Here is a 23820-nt window from a genome sequence, read left to right as displayed (position 1 = left end):
ATATCTTGAAGAAAAATATATTCCTTTGAAGAAAAATACAAGCTAAGTTCCTACATATTTAAAATGAAATGTCACTTCTGGTTTCTATGCATCCCTCAACCAAGGCTTGTGGGTCTGTCTTTATTCAACAGAACATAATTCAGGAAAAATTATGTTCTATTTGTTACTTGTTTTCACTTTAATCATACTGTTTAATATCTTCATAAAAATCTAAATTTGGTATTAGGTACCAATGCTTGGACCTGCAAATGAATCAATGAGTGAATAAACTAATTTTGTTTTATAAAATAAGAACGATTTTGAACCTAGGATATCATATTAGAAATTCAGAATTTATTAAATGTTTAAGAAATTGTAAATTGGGCCTCCCCAGTGGCGCAGCGGTTGGCGTTGGGTTGCGAAGCTGCCCGTGGCCTCTGCGGCGCCGGTTCGATCCCCGGCTGCTCCCCGGCCACCAGAGGAGGGTCCCACATGGCACGCAGACCTCTCCTGCCGCCCGCTGCTCCCCTCAGCAGTGTACTTCGGTCCTTCTGCCTGTTCTGTTCCCCGCTCTGGCTCTGGTGAATTCTCTCACCCTCCCGCGCTTCTGACTGTACCCAGTGCATGTATAAACAAAAACAAACAAACAAACAAATAAATAAATAACATGCCTCTATAAAAAAAAAATTAAAAAAAAGAAATAAAAAAAAGAAATTGTAAATTTATTTCATACTGTGAAGTAGTAACACAGAGTAATACCAGATTCTGTATTCACTTTATCAAATATACATGGATTTTAAGCTTTTTAAAACCTTTTTCATTAAATCAGTTTATTAAATTGGTAGCAAAATAATGGGGCCTAATATTTAGATTTCAGCAGAATTCAAGGCATCATATATGAAAATAACAATGTAATATGCTATATGGCAATATATTCAAAGGATATACACTGACCAAAAATTATACACCATAACCAAGGAGTGCTAGGTTGGTTTAACACCCAAAAATCAATCAATATAATAAACTCTCACCAACAGAATAATAGGCAAACATAACATGACAATCTGCTAAGTGATTGGTTCAGAAAATATGAATACATTAAGCTGAGGGACTTTAGGAAAAACAACCGATAAAAGTTGTTCACCCTGACCTTACCCCTCTATTTTCTTCTGAAACAGGTCATAAAATGCCCATGTGAAAGGTGTCCTTATATTAAAGGAAAACGCCATCCTTATCTCTGAAGACAAAGGGACAATGAGGAGAAGCCAAGCAAACAGGTCTTGATAAGTGTCTCCCAGTTCATTACATATACCTCCTATTTCTTTATCTGATCATAATCCTCCATGGCTACCCATGCTTCCAAAAACTACCATTGAAAGACACAAGTTTAGGGGCCTCCCTGGTGGTGCATGGGTTAAAGACAGAGCTATCCAGGTTTTACCTATGGTAAATAGTGCTGCAATAAACATAGGTGTACAGGTGTTCTTTTGAATCAATGTTTTTGTGCCCTTTGGGTAGATCCCTAGGAGTGGAATTGCCAGGTCATATTGTAGCTCCATTTTTAGTAGACTAAGGACTCCCATCAGCAATGCAGGAGAGCCCATTTTTCACCACATCCTCACCAACTTTTGTTGTTCCTTGTTGTTTTGATATGTGCATTCTTACTGGTATTAAGGTGGTATCTCAATGTGGTTTTAATTTGCATTTCCCTGATTAAAAGGGATGTTGAACATTTTTTCATATGCCTGTTGGCCATTTGCATTTCCTCGTTGGAGAAATGTCTTTTAAAATAGATGACTGGATCAAGAAGATGTGGTACATTTACACAATGGGATATTACTAACGATCAAAAAAGATAAACTCATTTGCAGCAAAGCGGATAGAACTAGAAGGAATTATGCCAGAAAGAAAAAAGAATAAGCCAGAAGGAAAAAAGAAAAATATCGGATGGTTTCACTTACAGCAGGAATATAGGGGAACCAAGTAAGACATCAGTGTAAAAAAATATAATAACAGGGCCTCCCCAGTGGCTCAGTGTTTGAGCGCTGGGCTGCGAAGCTCATCCCCGGCCGCCGGGTGAGGGTCCCATATGGTGTGCAGACCTCTCCTGCCGCCCGCTGCTCCCCTCAGCAGTGTACTTCGTCAGTCTGCCTGCTCTGCTCCTTGCTCTGGCTCTGGTGGATTCTCTCACCCTCCCACGCTTCTGACTGTACCGAGTGCTTGTATAAATAAATAAAAATAAATCTTTAAAAAATTAAAAAATAATAATAACTACAAAACACAACTAAGCAAAAACAGACAATTATAAACCAGAGACATACTGCAGGGAAGGAGGAGGAAGAGATATCAGAGGCAGGGAGGGAAGAGCACAGGGGGCTATGGTGATGGTACATGGGTACATTGGTGAAGGAAACTCTACGGGGACTACACCCAAGGGGGTGGGGGGAAGCAAATACTGTTTAAAAATGAACAATAATGCAAAAAAAAATTAAAAAGTAATAAAAAATAAACTTAAAAAAAAAAGACAGTGCTATCAAGCTATTGCCAGCCACTGAGACACAGAGTTTAATCCCCGGCCAGGGAGGTGACCCACATGGCACAGCAGACCTCTCCTGTCTCACCAGTTGCTCCCCTCAGCAGTCTATTTCAGTAGATCTGCCTCCTCTGCTCCCAACTCTCTCTGGTGAATCCTCTCACTTCCCTGTACCTCTGGTCTACACCCCAGTTCTTGTATGCATAAATAAATATATCTTAAAAAAAAAAGTTTATATGAGTCTGGGTCATTTCCTTATAAAGGCTTCTGGTGTCATGTAAATCTCATGTTTGATAAATTAGTATGCTTTTGTCTGTTAATTTTTCTTTGTCAATTTATTGTCAGACTAAGTCAGGGACTTTAAGAGAGACAAATAAAACTTTCTCCTTCATAAACAAAGAAAAACATTTGCTAAAATCTGACACCCTTTCATGATAAAAAAAACACAAAAAAAACAACAACAGAAATTCACTCAACAAAGTAGGAATAAAAGGAGAGATCCTTGCTGATAATGAGCACTGAAAAAACTAAAAACAAAACAAAAAACCCAAACTCCTAGCTACATCACAATTAATGGTAAAAAAAAAAGGGAAAGTTTTCCTTAATGACCAAGAAGGTAAGGATGTCTGCTTTCTTATCTTTTATTCCATACAGCACTGGATACTGTAGCCCTGACATTAAGGAAAGAAAAAGTACAAAGGGATCCTATATAAAAATAGAATATAAACTATTTTATGTGAAGATAATACAATTTTTAATATACAAAATCCCAAGTCTCCATGAGGGGAAAAAAAAAAAAAACAATTAGAGCTAAGAAGCAAGTTTAGCAAGGTCTCAGGATACAAGATAAACATAAAAAATCAACTACATTTCCATAGACAGGCAATGAACAATCCAAAAATGTATTTAAGGAAAGCATTCCCTGTACAACAATATCAAAATAAAATACTTAGGAATAAACTTAACAAAATAAATATTAAAGTTGTATACAGAATATTAACACCAGTGAAGAAAATTTGTAAAAGACCTCAAAAAAAGGAAAGACATCCTATGTTCGAGGATGATGATCTTTTAAAGATGGCAATAACTCCCCACCCAAAGTGATCTACAGATTCAACAAAATCCCTACCAGTATATCAGCAGATTTTTGGGCTGAAATTGACTTGTTGGTCTTAAAGCTGATATGGAAAAGCAAGAGTCTCCAAATACACAAGAGTATTAAAAAATAATCAAGTTTGAGAATTTACAGATGGCCATTTCAAAGCCTACTACAAATGTATAGTAATCAAGATAATGTAGTTAAGGTACAGAATCAAAGCCTTATATTTATAGTGAACTGATTTTCAACAAAGGCACTCAGACAACGCAGTGGGGAAAGAATGGAAGAAAGGCCTTCCTGGTGGCACAAGGGGTTACGCACCACACTATGAAGCAATCGGCAGCTTCTGCAGCACGAGTTCAATCCCAGGCTGGCCAGAGAGAAACCCACACGGCGCAGCAGACCTCTCCTGTCTCGCCCACTGCTCCCCTCAGCAATGTATTTCAGTTAATCTGCCTGTTCCGTTCCCCACTCTGTCTCTGGTGAATCCTGTCACCTCCCTACATCTCTGGCCTGTACCCCAGCTCTTGTATGTATAAATAAATAAATCTTAAAAAAAAAGAATGGGGGAAAATGGGGTTTCACCAAACAGTGCTAGAATAACCGAATATCCATAAACAAAAGAATGGAGTTGCACCACTTCCTTATCATTATACAAATATTAGTTCTGATCATATGTAAAAGTTGAACTTTAAAACTGTTAAAAATTATTGAGGTAAATCTTTATAATTGGGGATTATGCAAATTATTATTAGATATAACACTAAATAACATGGGTGCAAGTGACAAAAAATAGTAAATTGGGCTTCATCAAAACTAAAAGTTTTGTGCTGTTAATGACAGCACCAGGAAAATGAAGACAACTTACACACTGGGGAATACACTTTCAAATCATATATCTGATACGGAAGTTGTGTCCAGATATATAAAAAATGTTACAATTCAGTAATAAGAGGATACATAACTCAATTAAAAATGGGTAAATGATCTGAATAATCAGACTATTCAAGATAGACAAGTGGCCCATAAACATATGAAAAAATGCTCAACATCATTAGTCACTAGGGAATCAAAACCACAGAGACACTACTTCACACCAAGTAGGACAACTATCATCTAAAAATGACACATAATAACAAGAATTGGAAAGAATATAGAGAAATTGGAGCTCTCATATATTATTCCTCAGAAGGTAAAATGGTGCAGCCAGTTTTAAGACAATTTTATAGTTCCTCAAAATACCAAATAGAGCACTCCCTTGAGATCCAGTAATCCCAAGAGAACTGAAACAAAAGTCCACACATAATTCTGTGTATAAATGGACAGTATTTATGCACTATTCAAGTTGGCCAAAGGTTGGAAACAAATCAAATGTTCATCAACAGATAAGAGGATAAAGAAAATGTGATCTACTCATACAATGAGATATTACTTGGCTTTAAGAAGGAACGAAGTATTGAAGCACTCTTCAACATGGATGAACATGAAATGGCATGCTAAGTAAAATTTGACGGACTATAAAATGGCCACACTTTGATTGTAAGTAAATGAAATATGGACAGGCAATATATTTGTGATTGCCAAGGGGTGGGGATGGGACTGGGGGAAAATGGAAAATGACCATAAACAAGTACAGGTTTTTTTACTTTTTTTTTGAGGTAACGAAAATGTCCCAAAATTGATAGTGGCAATGCTTACACAACTCTGTGAATATACTAAAACCCATTGAATTTTACATTTAAAATTGGTGAGCTGTATAAGGTGTGAACTATAATTCAATAAACCTGTTAAAATGATGCATAGTTTAAAAAATTTAGAAATATATATATGTTTCCCAAAGTGATAATATAAATACCCATATATTCATAGCTTATAAACTACTTACAAGCAGGAGACACCATTATGAATTTGAAAACATGCCTCTTCAGTTTATCCTGCTAGGATTATTGAACCAAATTCAAAATACATTATCAGTGTGCATACCAAGTACAAAAATTACCTATGTTTATTAGAAGTGGTCTTAAGCCAGAGAGTTGCTGATTCTGCATAGCCATCTCCACATTTCAAGCTGATCCTACATCTTGTTATTACATTAAAATCAATTTTACGAGAAACTGTATACCTTTAACAGAACAGCTACTTTAAAAAATGCTCAATGCCTACTCATAAACCTATATGAATCCAAGCAGGAATTTTCTGAGTAAGGTAAATAAAGTTCAGCAGTTTTGCAACTTTTTGGACAGCACAGTTTTGGATATGAAAGATTTAACACTCCTTTATGATTCAAATTTAATAGTCATCAAAATTCAAAATAATTTATTACTATTTGGAAATCTTGATAGGAAATCCCTGAAAATATCACCTGTAAAGCTTTCCATTTTAAAACCAAACTATTGCATTTTTTAACAACTTTATTTGCATGTTTTCCTCATGAACTTAGAGAATAAGGTAAAAGTAACTACAGAAGGACTGTTATCAAAACAGCTTATAGTTCAAAATATTGTTTTGCCATACAGCACCTTGGTATGGAGTCTGTTTGCAATTTCATGTCTCCTAACAGCAGGTATTAGTGCCCATATTCTCCCACAGAGAGCAAATAAATACCTTTTCTATGACTCTAAGCAGCTGGGCTTAGGTGGAATGAACACAACTGTAGGAAACACATTTCAGGAAGGCACCAACAGAAGGACAAGCTGAAGTCTTTACATCTTACTGAAGGCAAGAACTCAGCACCTGTGGAATGGGAGGGACTCCACTTATGGAGCTATTTTGTTGACCAGTGGCCAGATGTAGAAGGAACTCATGAAATAGAACAAGAAAGACTCCAGTAACCTCTAAAAACATCCACTTAGGCGAGCTTCTGAGAAGCAGGGCATAGCACATAGTAGGCATACAGTAACAGTAGTACTGTCTCTGATTATTTTACCCCTTGGTAAGACGTGGATCAGAGAGCGTGAGCATCCATGCACATTAGAAGATGCCATGGCACTTTTCCAAACCTGAGGCTGTTACTCCAAAGATTTGGCCAAATTCCAACTCAGGTAATTATATTCCACTTCCTAAATTTACCTTGTTGTTCCAATTAGTTACAACATTGTTTGTTTGCCTTTTCAGAAAAAGGAGGAGAAATTCTTCCTGAACTCACTGATCCAAATGACAAGAGAAAAGGCAAAAACAATGAGGAACACCTGCCTTGCTGATGAACAAGAAGCCTGCTATGCCTGAACTTCAGTGTCACAGGTAGCTCGGGGCACCAGACAAAGGCATGAGAGGGGAGCCAAACCCCTGTATCAGCGTTGCATCTGGGCACCTTCACCAGAGACTAGTCCCACTAGGCTTCTTTGTAACTTCTCAAGAGGGCCTCATGATCTAGCCAGTCCAGTGAAAAGGGGAACACTCCTGCAAGTGTTTATATCCCTAATAGCAGTGGCGACATAACCATTCTCTCAGGAATTTGGGTAGCGACCATCAGGAGAGATTCAGGAACGTATGAACTTGTCAGTTTCTCTTTAATGCTGGAGACCCTAAAAATAAAGCAGGCTGCCATCCCTCAGCTAGTCAAGAATTTAAAGTCTGACAATGTCAATTCTGGGCAAGGGTATAGGGAAAATAAAGCTTCCATGTACTGCTGGTGGGAATATTAACTGGCTCAGACACTTTTCACAGCATTTGGCAGCATCTAGTAAAACTGAAAATGTTTCTAGTCTACATCTCAGCAGTTGTGCTTCTAAGAATACACCCTGCCGCGGCTCTCACACATTGCACCCCGAGCAACACATGGCTGTTTACAGCAGCAGTGGCTCTAACAGAAGAAAACTGGGGGGAAACAAAATATTCATAAAAGAACAGAAAAATAAAGTGTAATATATTCATATCACAGAATGGCATGCACTGACCTAAAATAAAAAATGTAATGTTAAGTGGGAAAAACATAATGCAGAGTTAATTTGTAGCTGGATACCATTCATCAGAATTGTCTAAAGGCAAACATTACCTTCTTGCTGTTTATTGAATATATAATGTGCGCACACACAGAAGCATGCATGTGCATAGGTGCACACAGACATCTACAGTGTTTGGGTTGCTTAGCTCTCAAAGCCTCATTGCAGGGTTGGGAAATTTCCTTCCATGTTTCTTGGTGAAAGTCTAGGCCTGTCCACCAGACTGAAGTTGAAAAAGCAACACTTTGCTCTGCTGCTTCACCCCAGGTGTTAGCAGGGGAATAAGCACCAGGGTGCAAAGACACATAGACTAGAAAGTGAGGTACTCTTGGCAAAGGTCATATCTCCAAGGCAAGGCAACAGAGGAGCAGGCTTCACCTCCTGTGTCCTCAGGGAGCCCCCACATCCTACACCCCACACAGCAGTCCCCAGTTTTTTGTCTGCAGAACTTCCTTTTTCATTATTGCTCTTTATCTGAGCCCAGATCATCAATGCTCTTCAGGATTCTGTTTGTTACCCAATTCCTTTTCAATATAATATTTTTCTGTTTAAAACAGCTACATATGATTTTGCTGCTATTGGACCAGAAACCTTGTGAGTGTACCATTGTGGTGGCCTCTAGGGAGGTGGGAGGAAACACGGCTGGCTATCTCAATCTTTTAGCGATTTAAGGTCAAAGGTTCGGATGTAAATATGACAAGATGTTAATAGGTGTCTTTAGTGGGAGGTAAAAAAGAAAGGTGTGTGTTTATTACCCATTGAACTTTTTAAAGTACACATTTTAAAAAGATAAAGAACAGACCATTCCTGGGGTCTCTAAGGTGGTTTAGGTAGGTTTCTTATATTTGACAGATCCCAGGCTTGTTTGAAATTATATTATGAAATATTTTTGTGTAAAACTGCACCACAAACATAGTGGACTTAGGGCCTCCCCGGTGGTGCAGCAGTTGAGCGCTGGATTGTGAAGCTGCCCGCAGCCTCTGCAGTGCCGGTTCGATCCCCGGCCGCCGGGCGAGGGTCCCACATGGTACGCAGACCTCTCCTGCTGCCCGCTGCTCCCCTCAGCAGTGTACCTTGGTCCTTCTGCCTGTTCTACTCTCTGCTCTGACTCTGGTGAATTCTCTCACCCTCCCGCGCTTCTGACTGTACCCAGTGCTTGTATAAATAAATAAATAAATCTTAAAAAAAAAAAAAAACATACTGGATTTAGGAAACAAAATACACTGATTCTTAACATTTAAACTTGTGCTACCATTTAAAAGAAAAACCTAAAGATATCTGCAGGTATATTTGAGTATTCTTCTAGCCCTCACCCCTGATTTTCCTTTTCCTTTTTTAAATTTTTTTAAAGATTTATTTATTTATGATTCTAAGAACTGGGGTGCAGGCCAGAGGTGCAGGAGGGTGAGAGAATTCAGCAGAGACAGAGTGGGGAGCAGAACAGGCAGATGGAGCAGAAACACTGCGGAGGGGAGCAGCAGGTGAGACAGGAGAGGTATGCCACACCATGTGTGTATCTCCCTGGCCGGCCAGGAATTGAACCTGTGCTGCAGAGTCTACGGACAGCTTCACAGAGCTGCACTCAACCTGCTGTGCCACCAGGGAGGGCCCCTGATTTTCATTTTCAAAACGGTTAGATATAGGGGCCTCCCTGGTGGCACAAGGGGTTAATAAGACACAACCTAGGAACCTATCGGAGCCACTGCAGCACAAGTTCAAACCCCAGCCAGGGAGCAACCCACATGGCGCAGCAGACCTCTCCTGACTTGCCTACTGCTCCCCTTAGCAGTGTATTTCAATAGATCTGCCTGTTCTGTTCCCCACTCTGTCTCTGGTGACTCCTCTCACCCCCCCCAGACCTCTGGCCTGTACCCCAGTTCTTGTACGCATAAATAAATAAATATTTTTTAAAAAGATACTTAGATACTTAAAATGATACGTATGCTGAGATACATGTTTTTGAACTTCTGGGCTAGCAAAGCAACACCTCAAGATTGTCAGGGAGCTCTTTAGGAAGGAAATTTCTCCCCAGGTTTTAGTGTGTTCTCTTAATCCATAAATGGATTAAATACCCCCAGAATCATATACCCAAACATTTAAAAAATGAGGCAACTTACTACATGGATGTCCTAACACCTTGACTTCATCAATAGCAAGGTAGCCTTGGTGTCCCGAAGTTATTACTTCAAAAATCACCTGGAAAATTAATAAAGATTGACATTATTCACTTAATGGGTACAGAGATTCAGTTTTAAGATGAACAGCATTATGGAGTTAGACAGTGATGAGGGTTGCATAACATTATGAACATATTATGAGTAAGGTAGTAGATTTTATGTTATTGTGTATTTTACTATAATAAAAGGTAAAAAAAATGGTATAAAACAGAGTACACATAAACTTGCAGATAGGGAATATGAATTAGCTGTTACGATTTTATCAGTGTCCATATCCTAGGTGTGATATTATATTTTCGGTTTGAAGGAATCAGTACTATTTCTTACTTTGGCTTCCGACTCTTCAATTACATCCATAAAATTTTCAATTAAAAAAGCAATTACAAGTTACTGTTTACTAAGCACAAAATATGTTACAGACACTGGGCAGATATCACTCCATTATCTTACTTATTAGTTCATGCAGAAATTATTTAAGGATTAAATACTGCAAGAATGAACAGACTTAGGTATAAGGCCATGCAGTGAGTCTATTGTAAATATGATCTCAAAACCCAATCTTCCTGATTCCCAATATCATGGCATTTTCACTCCTTTACATTGCCTGCACAAGCACTTCAACCTGAGGACTGCACAGCTTGTGTGTGATAGATGCAAAATGGAGGATGCAAGCAATCAGCAGCCAAATGGAAACTGTTCCAGAAACCCTGCTAGACTAGGCATTATTGTGTGCAATGCCACCACATCAAAATATAAACTACTCAGGGCAGAAAATAGGCCCAACTGAATAAAAAGAAAGAAAACCCTCTTCTAGCCTAAATTCAATATAGTTTTTTCCCTCTGACGATACACAAAGAAGAGATCCATGGATAGTTCTGCAATGCGATCTTGATCACATCCATCTACTAAACCCTATAAGCAAACAACTGAAGGCATGAAAGCAGGTGAACAGTGAGAGGAGCACAGGGAAAGACCATCAGAGGTCCTTTAAACGGGGCCCTGGGTATAGCCACATTCAGCTTATGAGAGGTGGCAAGACCAAGCGGTGCAAGGGTCGACTGGCTACACTGGTTAGAAAGACCACCACGCAGCCCAAGCCTGTGACCCCTAGATAACCAAGAACACTATCACCCTGGGAATGAAAAGGGCATTTTGAGATCCAAACCCAGAAATATTCAATCAGCTTTCTTCCAACCACCTCCCCCCCCCCATTCATTCATTTCATTCACTCAGGCTTTACCACATGTCATCTCTATTTCCAGCACTGTGATAAGTACTTGGGGTAATTAAAGAACAGAATAAAGCCCTTTTTACTCAGCAAAATTTTCCTTCATATGAACAATTACATTTTACTTTATCAACTACAAGGGTTAAAACTTCTCATAAAAATTGAATAATTTTTATTTTTGTTTTTTTTGTTTTTTGTTTTTTTTTAATAGAGGCATGTTTTATTTATTTATTTATTTGTTTGTTTGCTTGTTTTTTTGTTTATACATGCACTGGGTACAGTCAGAAGCGCGGGAGGGTGAGAGAATTCACCAGAGCCAGAGCGGGGAGCAGAGCAGGCAGAAGGACCGAAGTACACTGCTGAGGGGAGCAGCGGACGGCAGGAGAGGTCTGCGCGCCATGTGGGACCCTCCTCCAGTGGCCGGGGAGCAGCCGGGGATCGAACCGGCGCCGCAGAGGCCACGGGCAGCTTCACAACCCAGCGCTCAACCGCTGCGCCACCGGGGAGGCCCAATTTTTATTTTTGAACAGGTACATTAACTCTACAATATAGTACATGTATAAGACATGCTCACATGGGTCAGTTTTTGAAGTTGATGTGTGTGAATTTACTGCACAGTATTTTACTTAATACAATGCTGTGACTCTATCGAAGGAGAACCCACAGCAAAATAATTAAATATGCTTATCTCTGGGTCTTTATTTGTGCTCCTTAATCTTCCGACTGGAATAGCAAGAAACAAAAAAAAAGACAGCACTGATACAAATACACTAAGAAAGATGGATGATGGATGATGCCTCTTTCAGGTAATCAAAATCTTTTGAAAGTAAACTTTTGGAAGCTGGCAAGTTCCAGCACTGACTTACAGTTAATTGACAAGAGAAAACATTCTTTATAGATATGTTTGCACACACACATATTTATATATGAGATATGTGTATATATATATATATATATATACATTCATATGATATATTTAGGTGCTTATATATAAAAGGCAATTATGTTACAAGTTTGAAGTAATTATTTCAATGCATCTCTCAAAAAATTGATGTAAGTTTCTCAAAAGATCATCCCAATCTTTCTTCATAATTTTGTTAAGGGACTTAAGAGAACACATCTTATTAGTTGCTTCATAAAGTTTCTGACTTAGTATATAACTGTTTCAACACTTACCATCACTATAAAGTATGATTTATATTGAAAAGCTTGCTATTTTGAAATAACTATGATTAACTGAAGAGATCTGAGTTTAGATTACATAAAACAACCTTAGATTAAGGACTAACTAACAAGTAATCATTAGGAAACATACTTTGCTATTTCTAACAAACGAGGGTTAGAACATGCTGGTCAAAAGATGAGACCTACCAAAATACGCCTCTCAAAATAAATTTTATACTCCTATAAGAAGGTTTCCTTATCATGGACTCTTATGTTCAGTAAGTTTTCAATTTTGTGCATTTTTTGAGCCAGTATCCTTGCCAAGAAAGCTTTAAAAGTAAAGATATTTTTCCCTCTTTTTGTCAAATAAGGGACTACTTCTTTGGAAGTACAGGTGTTGCTCTAGTGAAGTATAACAAGTGTATGCAGAACCTGGCGGGAGGCCTTGGCATGTCTGAAAATGCCAGCAACTAGGACCAAAAAGATTGGGTCAGAGAAAACAACAGCATGAGAACACCAACGATACCAGTGGAAAAAGGGAAAAAGAAAGGTGTAACAAATTTATTTGGGGATGTGGCAGTGTTTATTTTTATCAAGCAGAGGAAACTATATTGAAAATCCATGTTATAAGTGAGGGTTAGGTCTCATAGGGAGCCAGATCATGTCTTTTCTCAAAAAAGTCAGTAACTCAAAAAACTTTTATATAATATATACAGCTCTGCCCCTGGTGCCCTTTGTATATATTATCTAATTTTTACCAGACAATTAAATGAAGTAGGTAATATTAACTCCCTTTCAGGAATGACAAGGCAAACTCAGAAAAGTTAAGTAATTTATCTGAGATGACACAATTACAATATTGCAGAGTCGGGCTGTAATTCTAGGCCTATTTTACCTACAAGTCTGGATCATCTTATTACTGAACTGCCTTAATAATCTGGTATGAGAGACTTCATAAGTAAAATATATACAGCTACAGAGACATATACACAATCACATCTGTTGAGATATATATATATATATATATATAGTACATACTCTTTAATGATATATATTATTTTTTTCTAAAAATTTTACTTATAGATTTAACCAAGCAATTAGTTGCTTAGTGGTGGAGGACGAGTTGCTGGGTGGTGGAGGAAAGGGACAGTTATATGATATTTTGTTTTAAAGATTTATTTATGTATTATACAAGCACTGGGTACAGTCAGAGGCACGGGAGGGTGAGATAATTCACCAGAGCCAGAGCAGGGAACAGAACAGGCAGATTGACGAAATACACTGTTGAGGGGAGCAGCGGGCATGGCAGGAGAGGTCTGCGCGCCTTGTGGGACCCTCGCCTGTGGCCGGGGATTGAACCGGCGCTGCAGAGGTTGCGGGCAGCTTCGCAGCCCAGCGCTCAACCACTGCGCCACCAGGGGAGGCCCAATTAAGGATAGACTTTTGAGTATTTATTGGAGGTAGAAAATCAAGAGAGGATGACAATTATTGTGATGCATAGAATCGATATTAAATTCTAATCACAATATCCATAAATAAAGTTTTACTGAAACACAGTCATGCTCATTCATTCACATACTGCCCATGGTAACTCTTGTACAGCAACAGCAGAGTTAGGTAGTTGCCACACACCATCTGGCCTGCAAAGCATAAAATATTGTTTATGCTATATATTATATATAATATATATGCTATATATTATATATATTTTTTAGGCTATAGATTATAGCATTCTGCTTTAGGAGAAAACTCTGCTTGGCTCACCAACACATAGTTGTGTACTCTGTATAACAAGAAAACACGTGTCAAAAGCAAAGGTTTGTTAGAGCCAACTACAAATTGCCTTGTATTTTATGCAAGGAGCTCCCACTTTATGTGGGAGCCTTGTATTCAGTAATGGCATAGAGAAAACCTACCTAGCTTGACTTGCGTCCACAGTATTACAGGAACGGTTTACATGTTCACTTCAGTTTGTAGTATCATTACTAGTTTTTTGTTTTGCTTTTTTGGTAAAGTATAATTGTAATACAGCAAAACAAAACCACAGAAATTAATTACTTTATAAAGCTCAAAATGCTGTATAAAATTAAATTAAATCTCAACTTCATTTGGAGGTCAACTCTTCTATAACAAATTTAAATATAACAAATGAAAGTTTAAAGCACTTTTATATTCAAAATTGAACTTCAGAGCTCATTCTTCACAATTAGCTAGATTTCAGCTAATATACTGCACACACACATTTCTAGGAAAAAAAAAATCTCTTCCCTTTTAGCCCAAACTAATGTCTGATTATTTGAAAAGTTGAAAGCTAAAGTGGTGAATCAGTATGATAGAATCACAGAGTCATCCTGTGAATCCTTTTATTGCCATAGCAGAGTATTTATTTTTACATCACCTTTTATATAGATTTGGTTGAACAGAACATATAATCAATCCTCATTATTTGTAGATTCTGTACCTGTGAATTTGTCCACTTTTTCATTTATTTTAAACCCCCAATCATTAAAACTTTCGTGATCACCTGCAGACAGAGAGAGTTGCCCAACATACAGCTACCAGTTATGGCTGCACAGGTGGTTCTCCACCTTCTTATTTGAGTTCTCATGCCATAAACAAGAATCCTAACCCCCATCTATTTTCTTTTCTTTATATATATATATGTATGTATATATATATATATATATATATGTATATATATATATATATTTATTTATTTTAGTGTAGAAGAACTGGTGTGCAGGGTAGGGGTAAGGGGGAGGGTGCTTGTGAGAGGATTCACCAGAGACAGAGTGGGGAACAGAACAGGCAGACTGACAAAAATACACTGCTGAGGGGAGCAGCAGGCGAGGCATGAGAGGTCTGATGTGCCAAAAGTGGGTCAGGTCCCTGGCCAGAGATTGAACTCAGGCCTTCGCGGTAGTAGCACTGACACTTAACCCGTAGGACACAAGAGAGCCCACCCCCCATCGATATGGAGCCACATTTTTCACGTTTCTGTACTTTTTATTGGTGATACCACAGTTTAGAATGCCCCAGCATAGTGCTGCGGCTATGTGCAGTGTCCCTAAGTGCAGGTGGCTGTAGTAAGCAGCACTTTCAGGCATGAGTCATAACACCACTGCCTGAGCTCAATGTTAGAATCAACAATGCATGTTAAATAAGGGGTCTTTAACAGAAACACCAAAAACAAGGTGATGTATTGATTAGCTGACAAAAATGTGACCCCAGACATCCAGGACTAAGCCAGCATTAACTGAGAGAAGCTATTGCTTAGTCTTCACTAATTCAAAGTCACGATGACTTTAGGGAACATATCAATTGTGAGTAACAAGAATTTCCTGTATCAGTGTTTTGGGGTTCAATCTGAGTCTCTATTTCTATGCTGTACTTGGGCACAGAAAGAACTCAATAGTTACTTTGGCTGACAGATCCCAGCATTATTTGTACTCATGGATATAAACAAGTGTAGGCTAAAGAGAACTGTTATTCACTCTCACAAAATATGACATCTCTAAAGACAAGATGTTGTATTCCCATGGTTTTTGAAGCTTTTTGGGAAAACTATTTGCTTTCAGGGGGTATAAATGGTTAAACCACTGTCTAGTGCTTCCTCATTTACTCAAGAAAAGCCATTCTGAATGTTGGCCTGTGAGGGTTTTGACATCAGGCTATCCTTCAAATGCCTTCCAAAAAGGAGGAGGGGAAGCAGTTTAACACTGCAGAATCCCTGATCCTCCCTGCTCCAGTGAAGAGCAAAATTAGCTTTCCATGCTGCCACTTTCCCTTGTTATGTGTGAGCAAAGAAAAGGGGTTTGCTTACCAACACAAATATTCACCACAGAAAATGTGTTGGTGGAAGTTGTTTGTCAATTCCCTGTAACAAAGGAGATTAAATGGCATGTGTCTGTTCTTCTACACACAACCTAGAATCAGTAGATCCTTTCTGATTTTATTTAAATAAAAAGCAAAAGTCGATCATACCCATTTTCAAAAACTAGTGTGTATTTTTCAAATGAGTTTAATAAAAAATAAAACACAGCAAAAAAAAAAGTTCTACAATGTTAAAGAAGGAAACTAAAACCACAACTATGTCACCTTAGAAGATCAGGAACAAAATAATGAAGTATTTGCTTGTGTGCAAAAGTCATCAAAGAAAAATAAAAATATACTTCCCCAAAGTTAAAGACATTCAAGGGTAAGATTCACTATGGAGTTAATTACCCGTACTTGTCATGCCTATTTATTTAAGTCATTCTTAAATCACCTCATTTGCTTTTTCTATCAATGAACATGATTTTACTCATTTTTATTTTTGTTTTCCCTTTCACTTTTGCAAATAATTAAAATTATTTTGATCCTTTTATGGATCCTGTGACAGCGGAATGTGTGGAGAGGGCAAATAGTGGGCAAAACCAAACGCCAGTGGAAGGGAAGTAATATGAGGAAATAGTACCATCCAGTTATAAGCCTTGGAGAGAGTACAGACAGTGGCTGTGTTCACCAGAGAAATCACCTGCTACCAGATGTCCCTTCTGTGCAGCACCTGTTTTATTACCTTATAAAAATTGGGTGACATACATTTTCATACTGAACATTTAACAAAATAAAATTTTCTAACTATCAAAAAAAGAACTAGTGTTCTTTTGATTTTTTTCCTAATTGTTCAAATACTCATTCTATGGAACAGAATATGGAGGAAAATGAAGGGAGAGGAAAAGTATTATAGCAAAGTTATAAATATGTGCTGATAAGCAAACACAACAGACCACAGAGAAGTATAAGCAGCTATTGGATGAGTCTTCCTGTTGGAGGCGGCCTCCCCACGTAGTGACCAGAAGGGCCTTGACCCGAGTCCCTAAGGCATGTGAAAACACATGTGTCTCAGAGGAAAACCTCTGAGTGACAGGACTTGGTGTTGAGAGCCTGGAAAGTGACCTGCATGGAGTCAGGCTTCTACATCTCCACAGTCTGAGAATAACAAAATGGAGAGACCCTGCACAGTGAGGAGAAGGGCCTTGCCCCAAGTCTTTAAGGCATGTGAAAACACATGTGTCTTGGAGGAAAACCTCTGAGTGACAGGACTCGGTGTTGAGAGCCTGGAAGTGACCTGTGTACATCTCCACAGTTTGAGAATAACAAAAATAATGAGCGAACTTCCCAGGCTCTGGCTAGGGGGCGATAAGATTATGTATGTGAGAACTAACCACCTGGTACCCTACTGTCTGAAGTAAATAGATAATAGTAAGAAAATAGACTAATCATTCATACATGTTATCATTATATGGTATGCTTTGATGTTACACTTGCTGCAATTAAAATAGTATATAATGAGCACTAAGACAATAAAGATTTACTGCATGCTGGACATGACAGTCCCCCATGTCTGATTTCCCTCCCGCCGTGTCCCAGGTTCGGACTCACTAGAAGTCCACATCTCCCCAAAAGGGTCAGCTAGGACATTTCTCAATAAGCCTAGAGTAGGTTTCCAGTTAATGTCACCTTGATATGGACAACCAAGGTCAACCAAAGTCCTGCAAGCCTCATTAAAGACTGCAGATTATTTTAAGAGCAGTGAAGACCCTAGAGGCTCAGAAGCTCTTGATTCTTTCCCTTTTCCTAACCAAAGAAGCAATCACTACTCCCCCTTTTATAATCCAGAAGAATACATGTTTTGGCATATCATCAAGGCGTAGGTTTATCAGTGAACATGTCCTCCATATCTCAGAAATTCACCTTTTTATTTTCAGAGAACTAGATGAAGTCTACCCCTCCTCTTTCCTCGACACCACAGGTTCCTTAACAGAGGAAATGCATCCCTGGTTTATCCCACTTTACTTTAGAATTTACAGCCACGTAAATTCTCCATATTTATATTATTAAATGTTGACTTTCTTTCCTACTAATCTGTCTGATGAATTTGCTCTTTCGTTCAGCTTCAGAAGAACCCAGATGGGGAGAAGGAATTTCCATTGTGCCCTAACATCATTGATACAGAAGTACTTATCCTTGATCATCAAATATAAGCCAAGAATGAAACTTAGAAATATAGTAAGTTTTAAAAATATTGTCTTTGAAATGAAAAACTGTGAATCGATCTATTTCCTAAATGCAGCTTTGGAATCCATACTAAAGTGACAGTCTAGTGTGTCCCCACTGGTTTCTTAAAATATACTGCTCATCTTATTCAAGAGCCAGGGAAACTCGCTTAGAAAAACTGTTCTCCTTGAGATAGAGCTACATTTCACTGCTACATCTAATTCCCCACGTCATCCAAGAGGTATGAAGCAATTCACTTGTCTTGCACTTCAAATAAGAGTCCTAGCTAAGAATTTATGGAGTCACAGAATGTTCTATTTTTTCATCAGTACATATAAGTATTTCCAAGTGTGCTCCAGGGAACACTAGATTCAAGAGATTCTCTGCAAAAGCCCAAACTGATCTCCATCTGGGCACCTGGCCCCACCATTTGTCCTTCCCAGAGATTTGGAAACATCCCACTGCCTCCAAAATGGCTTGCATTACAGAAGGTTCAAATGACTTCAATCAATGCTTCTCCCCATTGGGCCAAGTAATGCTTTTAACATTCCTTGATTTGTGGAACCAATTTGGAAAACCTTATTCACACCCAAACACTGTCTCTGAGCAGTACTGTACAGGGAGCTGCTATCATTCAGGGCGCCTGACATGCCTTCCTAGTAAATAAGTGGGTCGAAGACACATACAGCAAAGAAACCAGGGCAGGTGTGCAAGAAGCAAAGGCTGGAGCCTAATGTGAAGAGGGGGGTGAAATCAAGTCCTTCCTAACCCCTCAGCAACTCATTTACCAGGAAAGATGTCAGACTGGTAAAGGGTAAATCTTGGCTTAGCCTCCTCCAAAGAGCAAGCAATTTTGTGTCCTTACTGCAGAGAGAATTCAGAGCAGGGCTCAGCTGGAATCTGTTTATCTTCCCTCAGAGCCCCTTAGTACATCTCAGGAGTTTGTTTCAACAGGGAGGCTCAAGAGAAACAATAGACTGTCATTGTTCGTGAAGACATCCTTACATTCTGTCTTATCACTGCACACCCTCCCCAAGTCCAATCCATTTATTGAGAGGTTGTGGGGGAAGGGGTTTTTCTATTTTGAAGCAACTGTGTATATTAAAGATCACTACTTTCATGGGCTCTGCTGAGTTGGGAATCACTGTGTTCTGCAAGCTAGAAGAAAGGTAAAGAGTATGTGATTCCAGTAGCCTTTTTAGGAGCATGACAAGTTAGGAACACAGAAAACTCGATAGTTGGGGGAGGACTAAAGCGGAGAGGAGAGAAGAAAGGAAGGAACAAAATCAAAGATTTTTTTTTTTTTTAAATCAGCACAATAAAACAAAAGGGTACCTGTGAGGGGGAATACTGTTCTTAAGATGGCAGGAAGCCAGTATCTAAATCAGAGGAAGCAGGCCTCCCTGGTGGTGCAGGGGTTAAAGACAGCGCAATCAAGCTATCACCAGCCACTGTAGCATGAGTTTGATCCCTGGCTGCCAGGGAGAAATCCACATGGCACAGCAGACCTCTCCTGCTTCGCCCGCTGCTCCCCTCAGCAGTGTATTTCAGTAGATCGCAGGTTCTGCTCCCCACTCTCTCTGGTGAATCCTCTCACTGCCCCCCACACCTCTGGCTTACACCCCAGTTCTTGTATGCATAAATAAATAAATAAATCTTTAAAAATAAATTAATAAACAGATAAATCAGAGGAAGCAGGTGCTGCAGCCCAGGTGCCCTGAGGAAAGCAGGTAGTGTGTATTTCCCACCACTGCCACCAAGAAGAGAGTCAGGTTTTAAGCAGCAGCATTTAGGGCAAACATTAATTAGGGAATTAATATGTGTTATCACCAAATACTAGGCAATTTGTGCTTTAGTGAAGAGTAATTAATCTGCAGTCAGTTGTATTCCATGCAGGTTAGCATTGTGGTTTATACCTGTAGAATAGCATTCTCCCATGAATAGGAAAAGTTACATAAAATGAATGTGGCAAAAACAATTTACCAAGAAACATGTGAAAGTCTAAAAATGCCTAAAAAAGATAACATGAGGGGAAAGACTATGAAAACAAGAGATGTTTAAGGAAACCTAGTAAGTTTGTCCAAAGTACATAAGACAGGGTCTCCTTGGTGGCCTAGGGGTTAAGTCTCAGCACTATCACCAGGAAGATCCACCGCAATGGTCTGAGTTTGATCCCATGGCCAGAGAGCTAAAACACATGGTGCTGTGACCTTTTCTGTTTTAGTTATATCTACTCCTCTTAACAGTGTATTTCAGTAGATACGCCTGCTCTGCTCCCCACTTTGTCTCTGGTGAATCCTCTCACGCCTGTACCGCTGGCCTACACCCCAGTTGTACACAAAAATAAAATCTTTAAAAATAAAGTACACAGGACAGTGTGTTTCTAGTTTTATTGGAAATCTCCATGCATCCAACCACCATAAAACTCAGATTCTGGACAAAATGAAAAACAACTCAAAACTTTGCAGCCAAAACTGGGTGAGAATTAGACATTCTTGAGGAAAGCATGGAAGGCAAAGGGACAGGACAGCAGTCTCCAATCGTGTTCCCAGTACACTTGCTCTCCAAGATGGAGTTCAGGAGCCATAGGAGTCTGATGTTGCAAACCCTCAAAAGACCATGCCTAGTGCCACATGACACCAGTTTTGCAGCATTCTGATGGGATGGAGCATTTGTTTCTGGAATCCTTTTTCACCGAACACCTTTGCCATTCCACTAAACACATTCAAGGAACAACTTAGGTGGGGAAAGCACTCAACTATTAGCCATTTCCTTTTTATTGTCTTTCACAAATATTAATTTCAATAAATTACCACCATTAATTATGAGGTTGGCAATTCCCACATATGATTTCCTTTCATTTTCACACCCAGCACGATCTCCGCATTTTGTCTCATAATTTGGTAAGTGAGGCTCAGCACCTTTAAATCAGATGCCTGAGCTTATAAATTTTCTGGCTTTTTTTTTAATTATCTCCAGGTAAGCTGACACGTTGGGCCAGGGGTGGAAATAGGATTTAGTAGGTGTTTTCCTCTTTCTTCACCTCTGTTAACAAAATTTGTCTTTAAAATAAAACATCATTCAAGCCTCATATAGGGATTTTAAGGCCTTGTGCTCAGTATTTGGGAAGGTTCCTGCTCACACGTCACCTGTATCATCTATAGAGTACCCTTTACCTATCAGCTTACATTACCATTAGGGTGATGACTTCAGTAGGCTTACTGTCCAGCAGATAAGAGGAAAGTATGAACTTAACGATGCACAGAAATATTAATTCAAAAGGGCATGTGCACCACTATGTTTATAGCAGCACTGTTTACAATAGCTAAGCTTTGGAAACAACCCAAATGCCCAAATAGATGACTGGGTCAAGAAGATGTGGTACATATACCCAATGGAATATTACTTAGCAATCAAAAAAAAGATAAACTCATGCAATTTGCAGCAACCTGGATGGAGGTAGAAGGGATCATATTCAGTGAAATAAGCCAGAAAGAAAAAGAAAAATACCAGATGGTCTCATTCATAGCAGGAATTTAGAAAACCTAAATAAGGGACCAGGAAAAAGACTAATTATAAGTAAAAATCAAAATCAACAAGCAACTATAAACCAGAGACACACTACGGGAGAGGGGGGAGGGAGTAGGATCAAAACAAGAGGGAGCGGGAATTGTATAGGGACTATAACTATGATGAAAATGCATACATTGTGCAAAAATGAAAAATGATATAAAAATACATAAAATTAAAAACATAATAAATTTAAAAAAAATCCAAAAATAACTTTAAAGTCTGATGCTTTGTTGGAGCACTCAGGATTAAATGAATGAGTGCATTTTCAGTGGATCTAAATGCTTTCCAGAAACTCATCATCAGGTTCTTAAACACTTAGCTAACTACATTAAAGAAACTCTACAATTTCACTTTCAAATCCAAAGTGGGAAGCTGTCACTAATGAATCAGCTATAATGAGAATTCAATTTCATTTCTATTTGGTAAATCATGCACCTCTTCAGTAATGTGAGAGAGGTCAGTGGGAACTGGGGGAGCTTGGAGGTTAGGGTTAAATCCCAGAATGGGGAAAGCAAAATGTTTATTCAAAAGAACTCAAGAGGGCCTCCCCGGTGGCTCAGCGGTTGAGCACTGGGTTGTGAAGCTGCCCGCGGCCTCTGTGGCACCGGTTCGATCCCCGGCTGCTCCCCGGTCACTGGAGGAGGGTCCCACATGGCGCGCAGACCTCTCCTGCCACCCGCTGCTCCCCTCAGCAGTGTACTTCGGTCCTTCTGCCTGCTCTGCTCCCCGCTCTGACTCTGGTGAATTCTCTCACCCTCCTGTGCTTCTGACTATACCCAGTGCTTGCATAAATAAATAAATAAAACAAATCAATCAATCAATCAATCAATCAATCAAAAAAAAAAGAGCTCAAGAAAGGAAGAGTTCATTAACAATACCAATGGCCTGATATACAGGTTCACCTTACTTTAAATATAGTTTTATATTTCCTCTCAAAAGACTACTTTCCTGAGACTGTTTACAAGTAAAATCATTCCTTTAGTTCTGACTATCTGAGCCACGTATATTAAGGGCTGTTATGTACTAAATGTCTTAGCCCCTTCAAATTCATATGATGAAATCCTAAGCCCCAATATGATAATATTTTGGTACAGTACATAGAGAATGAGGTTTTGACAAGGTCATGAAGATGGAGCCCCTAATATGGGATCAGTGTCCCAAGGAGGAAAGGCCATGTGAGACACAAGGTGAAAATGAGAAGTCAACTATCTATAGTCAAATAGCAGGGCCCTCACCAAGAACAGAACTGCCTGGCATCTTGACCTTGGACTTTCCAGCCTCCAGAACTGTGAAAAATAAGTATATATTGTTTCAGCCATCCAGCACATATGATAAAATACTAGTCTGTGTTATTTTGTTATAGCAGCCTGAGCTGACAAAGACAAGGGCAAGATAAAAATTTAAGATCTGATTTCAGGTCATGTCAAAATTACCAATGCATTTGGACTCTAGAGGCTGTGAAGGGACCCAAGAGAACTCATTCCTAGGGGTTTTGGATGGTCATTGCTATGGCAACAGAGAAGCATATCAGGGCAAAGGTGAGCAGGACATACCTTCTGATCTTGCCTAAGAGTGTGTCCTACTTGCTCCAACCCAGCAGATAAAGTGAGACTAAGGGAGAGCCCAGTTCAGGTTCCAAACAGGCAGAGGGAATATCATAAATGTAGCCTTTTCTACTTCGGAAAGGTCTCCTCCAAAAAATGTTTCTAAAATACTCAGTCTCTGAGCTTAGGATACTTTTTGTAAGAAAAATGAGTTTTGTTCATTTTTGTTTTACAAGCAAAAATATTACATGTATACTGGGGAAATATTTAAATATGGCAGATAATAGGAAGTAAAAAAATCAAATTACCTGTTACCCCACCAGCTAGTGCATTATCATTTTTAATATACTAATTGCAACAAATATGTTTACATAGTTTATATAAAATATATAGGTATGCAAACAATGGAATTTAATATGCAACTTTATACCAGTTTTTCCACTTAACAACATAAGCTTAAGTCCATCACAAAATGGTCTTCTAAACATTATTTGGAATGGCTGCAAAGTGAATTTTTGTATTGAGATAACATAAATGAATCCT

General features: G+C 38.9%; 1 protein-coding gene across 4 annotated transcripts in view; it reads right to left on the bottom strand.

Annotated features, from left to right (window-relative positions):
* The window catches only part of PTPRM (protein tyrosine phosphatase receptor type M), a 796148-nt gene that overhangs the window by 445373 nt on the left and 326955 nt on the right, over window positions 1-23820 (bottom strand). For all 4 annotated transcript variants that reach the window (XM_054694205.1, XM_054694203.1, XM_037508822.2 and 1 more), the window contains exon 4: window positions 9670-9748. In XM_054694205.1, the coding sequence (XP_054550180.1) occupies window positions 9670-9748 (79 nt within the window). The remainder of the gene's footprint in view (window positions 1-9669; window positions 9749-23820) is intronic.

The sequence above is a fragment of the Talpa occidentalis genome, unplaced genomic scaffold (assembly GCF_014898055.3).
Source record: "Talpa occidentalis isolate TD23 unplaced genomic scaffold, MPIMG_talOcc4v2.1 talOcc4.13, whole genome shotgun sequence".
NCBI lineage: Eukaryota > Metazoa > Chordata > Mammalia > Eulipotyphla > Talpidae > Talpa > Talpa occidentalis.
The sequence above is the reverse complement of the archived record's forward strand: the minus strand, read 5'-3'. Positions and strand labels throughout refer to the sequence as shown.